The sequence below is a fragment of the Schistocerca serialis genome, chromosome 8, assembly GCF_023864345.2.
Source record: "Schistocerca serialis cubense isolate TAMUIC-IGC-003099 chromosome 8, iqSchSeri2.2, whole genome shotgun sequence".
NCBI classification, from domain to species: domain Eukaryota; kingdom Metazoa; phylum Arthropoda; class Insecta; order Orthoptera; family Acrididae; genus Schistocerca; species Schistocerca serialis.
In genome coordinates, this window is record NC_064645.1 from 147,517,665 (window position 1) to 147,530,935 (window position 13,271).

The window sequence follows — 13,271 nt, forward strand, 5'->3', positions numbered from 1 at the left end:
TTGTCAGGACTGGATCTCCCAAGGCTGTCAGTAGTTCTAATGGAATGTTGTCTACTCCGGGGGCCTTGTTTCGACTCAGGTCTTTCAGTGCTCTATCAAACTCTTCACGCAGTATCATACTTCCCATTTCATCTTCATCTACAACCTCTTCCATTTATATAGCATTGCCCTCAATATATCTCCCTTGTATAGACCCTCTATATACTCCTTACACCTTTCTGCTTTCCCTTCTTTGCCTAGAACTGCGTTTCCATCTGCGCTCTCGATATTCATACAAGTTGTTCTCCTTTCACCAAAGTCTTTAATTTTCCTGTAGGCAGTATCTATCTTACCCCTACTGAGATAAACCTCTACATCCTTACGTTTGTCTCTAGCCATTCCTGCTTAGCCATTTTGCACTTCCTGTCATTTTTGAGACGTTTGTATTCCTTCTTGCCTGCTTCATTTACTGCATTTTTATATTTTCTCCTTTCGTCAATTAAATTCAATATTTCTTCTGTCACCCAAGGATTTCTACTAGCCCTCGTGTTTTTACGAACTTGATCCTCTGCTGCCTTCATTACTTCATCCCTCAAAGCTACCTATTCTTCTTCTTCAACTGTATTTCTTTCCCCCATTCTTGTCAATCGTTCCCTAATGCTCTCTCTGAAGCTCTCTACAACCTCTGGTTCTTTCAGTTTATCCAGATCCCATTTCCTCAAATTCCCACCTTTTTGCAGTCTCTTCAGTTTTAATCTACAGTTCATAACCTATAGATTGTGGTCAGAGTCCACATCTGCCCCTGGAAATGTCTTACAATTTAAAACCTGGTTCCTAAATCTCTGTCTTACCATTATACAGGGTGTTACAAAAAGGTACGGCCAAACTTTCAGGAAACATTCCTCACACACAAATGAAGAAAAGATGTTATGTGGACATGTGTCCGGAAACGCTTAATTTCCATGTAAGAGCTCATTTTAGTTTCGTCAGTATGTACTGTACTTCCTCGATTTACCGCCAGTTGGCCCAATTGAAGGAAGGTAATGTTGACTTCGGTGCTTGTGTTGACATACGACTCATTACAGTACTAGCATCAAGAACATCAGTACGTAGCATCAACAGGTTAGTGTTCATCACGAACGTGGTTTTGCAGTCAGTGCAATGTTTACAAATGCGGAGTTGGCGGATGCCCATTTGATGTATAGATTAGCACGGGGCAATAGCCGTGGCCCGGTACGTTTGTATCGAGACAGATTTCCAGAACGAAGGTGTCCCGACAGGAAGACGTTCGGACCAATTGATTGGCGTCTTAGGGAGCACGGAACATTCCAGCCTATGACTCGCGACTGCGGAAGACCTAGAACGACGAGGACACCTGCAATGGACGAGGCAATTCTTCGTGCAGTTGACGATAACCCTAATGTCAGCGTCAGAGAAGTTGCTGCTGTACAAGGTAACGTTGACCACGTCACTGTATGGAGAGTGCTACGGGAGAACCAGGTGTTTCCGTACCATGTACAGCGTGTGCAGGCACTATCAGCAGCTGATTGGTCTCCACGGGTACACTTCTGCGAATGGTTCATCCAACAATGTGTCAATCCTCATTTCAGTGCAAATGTTCTCTTTACGGATGAGGCTTCATTCCAACGTGATATAATTGTAAATTTTCACAATCAACATGTGTGGGCTGACGAGAATCCGCACGCAATTGTGCAATCACGTCATCAACACAGATTTTCTGTGAACGTTTGGGCAGGCTTTGTTGGTGATGTCTTGATTGGACCCCATGTCCTTCCACCTACGCTCAGTGGAGCACGTTATCATGATTTCATACGGGATATTCTACCTGTGCTGCTAGAGCATGTGCCTTTACAAGTACGACAGAACGTGTGGTTCATGCACGATGGAGCTCCTGCACATTTCAGTCGAAGTGTTCGTACGCTTCTCAACAACATATTCGGTGACCGATGGATTGGTAGAGGCGGACGAATTCCATGGCCTCCACGCTCTCCTGACCTCAACCCTCTCGACTTTCATTTATGGGGGCATTTGAAAGCTCTTGTCTACGCAACCCCGGTACCAAATGTAGAGACTCTTCGTGCTCGTATTGTAGACGGCTGGGATACAATACGCCATTCTCCAGGGCTGCATCAGCGCATCAGGGATTCAATGCGACGGAGGGTGGATGGATATATCCTCGCTAACGGAGGATATTTTGAACATTTCCTGTAACAAAGTGTTTGAAGTCACGCTGGTACGCTCTGTTGCTGTGTGTTTCCATTCCATGATTAATGTGATTTGAAGAGAAGTAATAAAATGAGCTCTAACTTGGAAAGTAAGCGTTTCCGGACACATGTCCACATAACATATTTTCTTTCTTTATGTGTGAGGAATGTTTTCTGAAAGCTTGACCGTACCTTTTTGTAACACCCTGTATAAAAATATCTGATCCTGTCAGTATCTCCAGGCTTCCTCCATGTATACAACATTCTTTTACGATTCTTGAACCAAGTGTTAGTTATGATTAAGTTGTGCTCTGTGCAAAATTCCACCAGGCGGCTTCCTCTTTCATTTCTTACCCCCAATCCATATTCACCTACTACGTTTCCTTTTCTCCCTTCTCCTACTACCGAATTCCAGTCACCCATGACTATTAAATTTTCGTCTCCCTTCACTATCTGAATAATTTCTTTTATTTCATCATACATTTCTTCAATTTCTTCGTCATCTGCAGAGCTAGTTGGCATATAGACTTGTACTACTGTCGTAGGCGTGGGCTTCGTGTCTATCTTGGCCACAACAATGCGTTCGCTGTGCTGTTTGTAGTAGCTTACCCGCATTCCTATTGTTTTATTCATTATTAAACCTACTCCTGCATTACCCCCATTTGATTTTGTATTTATAAACCTGTATTCACCTGACCAAAAGTCTTGTTCCTCCTGCCACCGAACTTCACTAATTCCCACTATATCCAATTTTAACCTATCCATTTCCCTTTTTAAATTTTCTAACCTACCTGCCCGATTAAGAGGTCTGACATTCCACGCTCCGATAAGTAGAACGCCAGTTTTCTTTCTCCTGATAACGAAGCCTGAGTAGTTCCCGCCCAGAGATCCGAATGGGGGACTATTTTACCTCCGGAATATTTTACTCAAGAGGACGCCATCATCATTTATCCATAGAGAAAAAGCTGCATGCCCTCGGCAAAAATTACGGCCGTAGTTTCCTCTTGCTCTCAGCCGTTCGCAGTACCGCAACAGCAAGGCCGTTATGGTTAGTGTTACAAGGCCAGATCAGTCAATCATCCAGACTGTTGCCCCTGCAACTATTGAAAAGGCTGCTGACCCTCTTCTGGATCCACACGTTTATCTGGCCTCTCAACAGATACCCCTCCGTTGTGGTTGCACCTACGGTACGGCTATCTGTATCGTTGAGGCACGCAAGCCTCCCCAACAACGGCAATGTCTATAGTTCATGGGGGGTGGGAAACTCAAGGTCATTCAAACTGTCAACAGATGTCCGTATAAGCGTGTCCCGCTCGGACAACCACGTCAACGATGATGTCAGGGCACCTATCAAACGGGTAGTTTATGCCTGGGAGTCCGACATTCACAATCGCTATATATACAGTCGCAGATTGTACTGTATGGCTCAAAGTAGACGCCAAAGAAGACGTCAATTGCTGCCAGAGGTGGTAACAACCGCTGTTGAGCACATTAAAAAGTTACCGGATTGTGTGAAAATACGTTAATTTGTAAAGAACGAAGAACATTTTTGTCTATCGTTATGCATGTTGTAGTTGCTTATGTTCTGTGTTCTTTACATTGTTTCTATTTTACTATCACCCGTTTACACTGTTTTGTGGCAAAATAAATGCCAACTTGCATAATTTCCTTTTGTTCCTTTAATTTTAGACACCAGTGTATTTGCCAGATGTATTCCAGTATCTGTCTTCCTCTACAGTTTTTACTCTATAACAGTCTCTTGAAAGGAGGATATAAGATGAACCACAACAGCAGCAAAGCGAGGATAATGGAATGTAGTCGAATTAAATCGGGTGATGCTGCGGGAATTAAATTAGGAAATGAGAGGCTTAAAGTAGTAAATGAGTTTTGCTATTTGGGGTGTAAAATAACTGATGATGGTCGAAGTAGAGGGGATGTAAAAAGTAGACTGTCAATGGCAAGAAAAGCGTTTCTGAAGAAGAGAAATTTGTTAACATCGAGTATAGATTTTAGTGTCAGGAAGTAGTTTCTGAAAAGTATTTGTATGGAGTGTAGCCATGTATGGAAGTGAAATGTGGACGATAAATAGTTTAGACAAGAAGAGAATAGAAGCTTCCGATATGTGATGCTACAGAGGAATGCTGAAGATAAGATGGGGAGATCACATAACTAATGAGGAGGTATTGAATAGAATTGGAAAGAAGAGAAATTTGTGGCACAACTTGACTAGGAGAAAGGGTCGGTTAGTGGGGCATATTCTGAGGCACCAAGGGATTACCAATTTAGTATTCGAGGGCAGCGCGGAGGGTAAAAATCGTAGAGGGAGACCAAGAGATGAATACATTAAACAGATTCAGAAGGATGTAGGTTGCAGTAGGTACTGGGAGATGAAGAAACGTGCACAGGATAGAGTAGCATGGAGAGCTGCATCAAACCAGTCTCAGGACTGAGGACCACAACAACAACAGCTCTCTCTAGTACCTTGGAAGTTATTCCCTGTATCGAATCGGATGTCTTATCATTCTGTCCCATCCTCTTGTCGGTGTTTCCCATAGATTCATTTCCTTGGCTATTCTGCGAAGAACCACCTCATTCCTTACCTTATCAGTCCACCTAATTTTCAACATTCTTCTGTAATACCACATCTCAAATGCTTCTATTTTCTTCTGTTTTGGTTTCCAAACAATCCATTTTTCACACACATACAGTGTTATGCTCCAAGCGTACACTCTCAGAAATTTCTTTCTCAAATTAAAGCCTAAGTTTGATATTAGTAGACTTGTCTTAGTCAGGAACGTCCCCTCTGCCAATGTTAGTCTGCGTTTTACGTCCTCATTGCTCTGCTCTGTCCATCATGGGTTATTTTGTTGCGTAGATAACAGAATTCCTTAACGTGATCTACTTGGTAATCACTAACCCTGATTTTAAGTTTCTCGCTGTTCTCATTTCTGAGACTTTTCATTACTTTCGTTTTCTTCAATTTACTCTGTCTGTACACTGTAGTCATTAGACTGTTTATTCCATTCAGCGGATCTTGTAATACTTCTTCGCTTTCACTGAGGATAGCAATTTCATCCGCGAATCTTGCACGTTTTCTGTATTTCCCTCATTGCTTCTTTGATATATAGATTGGCCACTAGGGGCGAAAGATTACATCCTTTTCTTACATTCTTTTTAATCGAGCACTTCGTTCTTGGTTCTCACTCTTATTGTTCCGTCTTGGTTCTTGTAAATATTGTGTGTTTCCCGTCATTCCCTATAGCTTGCCATTATTTTTCTCAATATTTTAACTTTTATTGATGGTTAGTTTGTTCCTCTGACAGTCATTCCTCTGACATTTCTTTACATTTTTCATGCAACCATTTCGCAGTAGCTTTCCTGCACGTCCTGTCAATTTAATTCCTAACAGACTTGTATTGCTGAATTTCCATTTATATTTTTGTACTTCCTTCTTTCGTCGACCAACTGAAGTATTTCTTCTGTTACCCGTGGTTTCTTCGTAGTTACCTTCCTAGTACCTATGTATTTCTTTCCAACTTCTGTGATTGCCATTTCAGAGACGTTCATTACGCTTCAAGTGAACTGCCTATTACGCTTTTTGTTATCGCAGTGTCTACAGCCTGAGAGAAATTCAAGCGCATCTCTTCGTTCCTTAGTATTTCCGTACCTCACTTCTTTGCACATTGGTTCTTTATGACTAGTCTCTTAAACATTAACCTACTCTTCATTACCAGATTGCGATCTGAGCTATATCTGCTCCTGGCTAAGCCTTACAATCCAATATCCGACTCTGGCTGATCATTATGAAATCTAACTGGAATCTTCCCGTATCCCCCGACCTTTTCCAAATTTCTTGTGATTCATGATCAGAGTATTCACTCTTATTAGCTGAAATTTATTGCAGAACTCAGTCTTTCTCCTTTCTCATTTATGCTACCAATCCTATATTCTACCATCACATTCCAATCTCTATGACTATTAAATTTTCATTCCCATTTCCTCTTGGGATGTCGGCATACACACATGAACTATTATTGTTGGTGTTGGTTTTCTGTCGATTCTGATGTGGACAACTTTATTCCTGAACTGTTCACAGTAACTCATGCTCTGTCCTCCCTTCCTATTCATATCGAACCCTACTTCCGTTATACCATTTTCTGTCTGACCAGAATTCATTACCGAGCGAGGTGGCGCAGTGGTTAGACACTGGACTCGCATTAGGGAGGACGACAGTTCAATCCCGCGTCCGGCCATCCTGATTTAGGTTCTCCGTGATTTCCCTAAATCGGTACAGGCAAATGCCAGGATGGTTCCTTTGAAAGGGCACCGCCGACTTCCTTCCCCATCCTTCCCTAATCCGATGAGACCGATGACCTCGCTGTCTGGTCTCCTTCCCCAAACAACCCAACCCATCCCAACCAGAATTCCTTGACTCATTTCCATTGCACTTCGCTGACCGCCACTATACCTAGTTTGAGCAATTGCGTTTCCCTATTTAAATTTTCTAGCTTCTCTGTCACGTTGAAGCTTTTGAAATTCCACGCCCCAGTTTGTAGAACCTTACCCTTTCGTTGGTTATTAACTGGTTTTCTGGTGATCACCTTCTTCTTGGCAATTCTCTGCAGGAAATCCGAATTAGGGACTTCTCCGTAATATTTTGCTAATTGAAAAATCACCATAACGCTTTTGCTTTTTCAAGTACAGGGCACGTGTTCTGTGGATACACATTACAATTTTTCTTTTTAATGCAATGGTTTCCGTTGCCTTCTGCATTCTCATGGCATTGATCATTGGATTTATAGGCAGTTTCCATCCTAAGGGCAGAGAGTGTCCTGAACCTTTGCTCGCTCCTCCACCATCTTTGACAAGGCCTTTGTCAGTACGAGGTTGTCTTCTTATGCCGGAAGTCTTCGGCCGTCATTACTGATGGTTTTTATTCGATATTTAAGCAGTAGAGAGGTTCGAGCCGAGGACCCAGAACGTTTAGGTGATTAGTCAAAGACGCTACCCCTAGACCACAGGTGGAACATGTACACCAGATTATTCAGTGTGTACGTGCTATTCTGAGACGAAGAGAGTGGCACAGAGAGAAAGTCGTGGCTGGCTGCAGCTGCATCGAAAGAAAACATTGATGATCTTCCCATTCCCAAAAGAAGTAGGTTGTCGTAATATAGTGACCGCAGTCTCGAAAGACTATCACTCTTACCTTGCAATGTAGAGAGCTTCGATCGAAACCGAGAACATCTGGATGATCAGGCTAGCCAGCAGCGGAGTTATTACGACGTATCCGAGCGTTTTACGACCGATATGTGCGCTGGCAACCGCAAACAGGGGAATGACGACGAGCGAGCTGAGTAGCAGGAGAGACGCCACCCAGGATGCCTCGTCCGCCGTCAAAGGCCGGTCTCTGAGGCCGCTCTCTGCAGACACCAGCTGCGGCAGCGCCATCGCCGGCCACGCCATGGTTGAGCCCATGGCGAATGTGTTCAGGTTCACTGAGCAGGCACATCATACAGTCAACAGACACTTTGTTGAAATTGAAAGTAAAATCATCGAGATTACAAGTGCAAGAGGAATTCTAATGTTAGAAGCAGAGGAGAGAGCGGATAATTGAGAAGTGTGCACTTAAGGCTCTACAAAGACGAAGAACTGTCTGTTGACGTGACAGAAGAAGAAATGAGAACCGATGTGGTGGGCATGAAGGATCCGGTATTAGGATGGCTTGGAGAAAATTAAAGCAGCATCTTAGGCTGTGGAGTGGAAGTGGCTGGAGGTTGTCAAGATGTAACTATGAGTTAGCTGTGACACAATTTATTCGCATCTCTGTTATGGAACAAACGCACTTACTAACTATTATTAAAATTAAATGGGAGAGTTAAGATAGGAAAGAGAAGGCACTATTGACAGCAGCTGCGTCGGGACCAGTAAGACGAAAGCTCTAGTTCTGGTTCACTTGGCACAGTCCTGGTGTCCATTCCTCCTACTACAGTCAAAATTTCAAGGCTAACTTATTTATTTTCATTTAAAAAACGCCTCTTTAATTATAAATTACTTATAAAAATTAAGAAAAATGAATATCTTTTTATCACGTTCACTTATTTTAATTTTTTTCTCACAAAAGGTTAACTTAAGACAAAAATAAAACATTTCTTCCTTTTATAAAAGGTGCACGTAAGAAAAAATCTTTCGTTAGTTGGTTTAATTCCTGAAAGTTATTTACAGAATATTTCTTTTTTGTTTCTAGCACACATTTTATTTTCAGCATCCATATATAGCGGAAAAAACATTAGATTTGATTAAAAGTAGCTAGAATTTAAAAAGGGATAAAAAATAGGAAAATTACAAAGTAGTCAAAAATGGGTAGCTGAAAGTAGAGTGAAGTGATCATGTTACCTATATGAATGGGATGAACCAAATAATTTTGATTGTACAAAAATGAGTGAAAATGAGTGTAATTTTGTATACTGCAAAAAAACTGGATATATTTTCGAAGTAGAGCTAGAATATCCAAAAGAATTGCGTAATTTATATGAAGATTTACCATTCGCTTCTGAAAATGTAATATTACCTGGAACTAAAGAAAATAAGTTATGGACTACTTTGAATGACAAATGTAATTATGTAGTTCACTATAGAAATCTTAAACAGTATCTGTCTCTAGGAATGAAAATAACAAAAATACATAAACTCTTAAAATATATAGATTTGAATACTCAAATGAGGAGGCAATCGAAGTATTATTTTGAATAAGATTTCTACAAATTGAGTAATTCTGTTTTTGGGAAGACAATAGAAAATATAAGAAACAGAGTGGATATAAAGTTAGTTTCAGGTGGACAAAAGTGCGATAAATTAATAGCTAAGCCAAACTGTACAGAAAGAACGATGTTTAATGAAGATCTTATTGCCAGTCATACCAATAATAACAAAACCACATTTAATAAACCAATCTACGTTGGTATGAGTGTAACAGAATAATGAAACAGGAATGTGGAGAAAATATTGAGTTATATTATCAAAATATGGAGAGTTATATCTACAATACAAAAACTTAAGATTTCTATGAAGATATGAAATCGACGATTGATTACTTTGATACAAGTGGTTATCCAACAGATGATATTTATGGTATTCCACAAGTAAACAAGAAAGTTTAAAGAAAAATGAAAGATGAATGCAATGGAAAAGTAATGGAAGAATAATGTGGCTTCAGAGCAAAAACGTATGCTTATAAAGTTGATGATAAAACAATGAAACAATGTAAAGGTGTTAAGGAATCTGTTGTTAAAAATAGAATAAGCTTAGAAGATTACAAAGATTGCTTGTTTAACACTAGAGAACAATACGCAATTACGAATTTGATTATTTGATTTGAAGTGAAAAAGATGAAATTTAGTCAAATCAAATAAAAGGACTTAAGTAGACATGATGACAAGATATATGTTTTGGAAAATAAAATAGATACATTACCATACAGACATTACACATTTGAAAAAATCTAATAATTGTTTTTTATATAAATGGAGACTCTAATCAAGAAGCTCAACAATGCAAATGTCTCGAAACAGATTAAAAAAGTAAGTGAGTTAGAGATAAATGATTTGTGTAACATTAGCGGTTGTGAATATTTGCCAGTCTCTGTGGCCGAGCGGTTCTAGGCCCTTCATTCTAGAGCCACGCTACTGCTACGGTCGCAAGTTCGAATCCTGCCTCGGGCATGGGTGTGTGAGATGTCATTAGATTAGTTAGGTTTAAGTAGTTCTACGTCTAGGGGACTGATGACCTCAGATGTTAAGTCCCATAGTGCTACGAGCTATTTGAACCATTTGTGAATATTTTAATGCTATATATGGAGAAAAAAGTTGTGTGGAGATTAATAATGAGTTTAAGATTATCTTACCAGTAGGTATTCTAAGTTACTGAATGGGATTTTCAAATAGCTGAAGAAGGGCAGATGGAATAGAGATATAAAGGAATGAAGAAACTTAAAAATAAAAATAATGAATTTCATGATCTATAATTCACTCTCTGAATCTGATAAAAGTTTTATATTTTCCTATTAAAATTTATAATCTGTAAATGGACAATACCAAACAGCTAAAGGGGTGTAGTATTTTTATGGATAATTTTTATAACAAAATACAGTGAACTGATAGGCCAGTAAATTTAAAAAAAATCATTCATTCTCCATTAACCATAATTCACTTACTTTTTTCCTTACACGCATCTTTTACTTTTTTTCCTTACATTTACTTTTTGTGAGAAAAGAAAACTTGTTTATAATAAGTGAGTATCACAAGAAAAATATTTATTTTTGTTAATTTTTCTAAGTAATTTATAATAAAATAGGCATTTTTTAAATTAAAATAAGTGAGTTAACGGTGAAATTTGTAGTATACGAGGAGGAAAGTACCGTTTTTGGATAACTGACCCAAATGAGACAAACAGTCCTTTCCTCCTACTGGGATTTTCATGCAGAACCAGCGGCGACAGCTGAAAATTGTGGCAGACTGTGATCCGAACTCGGTATCTTCTGCTTACTAGTGAAACACGTATGTATTCAGTAGCAGCGATGGCGAGGCATGACAGAATCTCTCACCAGAGAGTTATTTATCGTTGATAGTCTGCGCTTGACTGCGCGAGAGTGCAGTTGCGAGTTTGCAGTTGCGAGAAAGTAGTTGTACGTAGGGAGTCGCGAGAGCATGTAGTTAGCAGTTGCGAGTTGTACTCAGTCGGAAGTTGTGTGTGAGGAGTCGGCGGGCGTCGACATGGGTCTCTGGTCACGGTTTGGGACGAGGTATGTTGTTAAATAAGGTAATGAAGCAGCATTGCGCTCAGCCAATAACATCTGTTAATTGTAATTAATTTGTTCAAGAAGTGCCCCAATAATAATTTTGTTTTCAAAGCAATCGTTCTTTTTTTTTTTTTTTTTTTTTAGAAAAGAATCATTCCAATTGAAACAATATTTCCTATGCTTTTCCTCCCAGAATCAATTTATCAGATTAATTATTGCACAGGGTCTAAGGTCAGCGCAGCTGCCCTTATAAAATCTATCAGGTTGATCTTAAGGTTAATTTTGTGGGGACTTAACATTTTTTGCACATTTTTATTATCATTCAGTTTTATTACTGTGGGAAGCTAACATTTGGCTCTTCAATTCATATCATTTAAAAATAATTACGGGGAGGTTACACATAACACGATGTCCCAATTCTCATTTAAAATATTTTCATAAATTTTTGCGGGAAGGTTACACTAGGCAGTTTCATTAACCACTGACCCATCTTAGACACAGTGTTTATCACAACTGCACGGATTATCTCCATACATCTCTCGTTCGTCCCACATTCCCATCTAACCCCACCTGTCCCCTGTCACTGTGCTTGTCCTTCATGCCCGCTACTTTGACATGCAGGAGGTCGAACGTAACTGTGCATGTACACTGAAGGTGGTGGATTCATTGCCCAATCAACTGTACGAATAATGTGTCCGAATGAACAGACACCACAGGGAATCTGCAGCTGTGATACATATTGTGTAAATTGAAGTTTGGGGAGGGGTAAAAAGGAAATGAAATGAAAGGGACTGTTGATGACTGAAAGAACAGACATCACAAATTCATATAATTGATCGCCTCACTGGGCAATGATTCCATCACGTTCAATGTGTATGTATAACTACATTGGACCCCTCGAAGTAGCGAGCATGGAATACATGGACGCTTATAGTGGATAAATGGGTCTAGGTGGAAGCGTAGGTTGACCGAGAGGTGTGCTGAGATGCTCTGCCCAACTGCGATGACCATTATATCTGCATGGTGTAGTAGTTGACAGTGGTTAATACAGCTGGCTAGTAAGCAGGAGATCCCAGGTCAGATTCCAGTCAGGCACACATTTTCACTCCATGCTGCTGATTCCGTCTAATGATCCCAATGCATGTGACATCAATGGTCCCTTCCCTTTACTTTCTCCACCATCCACGCTCAGTTTACGTACTTTACACAATATGTATCACAGCTGCAGATTCCATGTGGTGTCTATTCTTTCTGACATGAAAGAAATATTAGAAAATCTTATAATCCAAAAGTAAGTTCTGGCTGAAAATACTACCAACCATAAATTACAGAATAAATTAACATGTGAACACTAAAAGCCAGATGTGAGGCACAATATAGACCATTGAAACTAAAATTTAAAATACACAGAATACATCAAGAAGCATGAACATATGGTAAACACACAATCCTGGGTTAAGACAATATTCTTGCAAGACAGAAAATATTCTCCTCTGCACTCTAGGTGTCATTTGACCAAACAGAATAGTATCAAATAGTAAGCTCATACAACAAACCAACACAGCTGAACACTAAACAGGAATTGTAATGTGTTACTTGATTGTAGTTTGACACCTTCAGAAAGAATATTTTACCAAGCACTTGATCAAAAAGTATTGCATAAATGGCATCAAGGAACTGTTAGTTGCACACTGCAAGACATAAGAGCTTCACATGGGGGTGTCCTTGAGCAGTCTTGTGTACAAGGCACACTGCACTAGATACTGTCTCATCTGTGCACTCCAGACATAGCCTTCTTGAGCATCAGAACAAAACTGGCCAGCCTGTTCTCCAAGGGCTTAACGTCACGGGTATGCATAATTGGGATCAAAGAACAAACAAACTTTCAGCATGCTGGATTAGTTTGGCTCAGCAACTTCTGTTAATCAGTATAACGAAAAACCAGTCCGAGTTGCAAATTTGTACTTTTTATTCATTTGGTGACTAGTTTTCGGCCCACAACTGGTCATCAAATGAATAAAAGTAAAAATTTGCAACTTGGACTGGTTTTCCATTCTAATAATTACAGATTGCAAGACATGAGAGCTTCACGTAAGGGCTTCCTTTAGCAGCCTTATGTAGGAGGCAGCCAGTACTAGGCACTTCCACAACTACGCATTCCAGGAGTAGCCTCACCAGGCATCACAACAGAACAATCTAGATATTCAATAAAGATGTCCATTCACAGCACCCATGAGCCGCCCAACCTACCCCCCCCCCCCCCTCCCCCCACC

At 40.0% G+C, this 13,271-nt stretch overlaps 1 protein-coding gene across 1 annotated transcript in view; it reads right to left on the reverse strand.

The window, feature by feature from the left end:
• Window positions 1-13,271, reverse strand: part of LOC126416884 (facilitated trehalose transporter Tret1-2 homolog) — a 56,421-nt gene that overhangs the window by 33,634 nt on the left and 9,516 nt on the right. Inside the window, exon 2 of the mRNA XM_050084768.1 lies at window positions 7,411-7,699. Coding sequence (XP_049940725.1) covers window positions 7,411-7,699 — 289 coding nt within the window. The remainder of the gene's footprint in view (window positions 1-7,410; window positions 7,700-13,271) is intronic.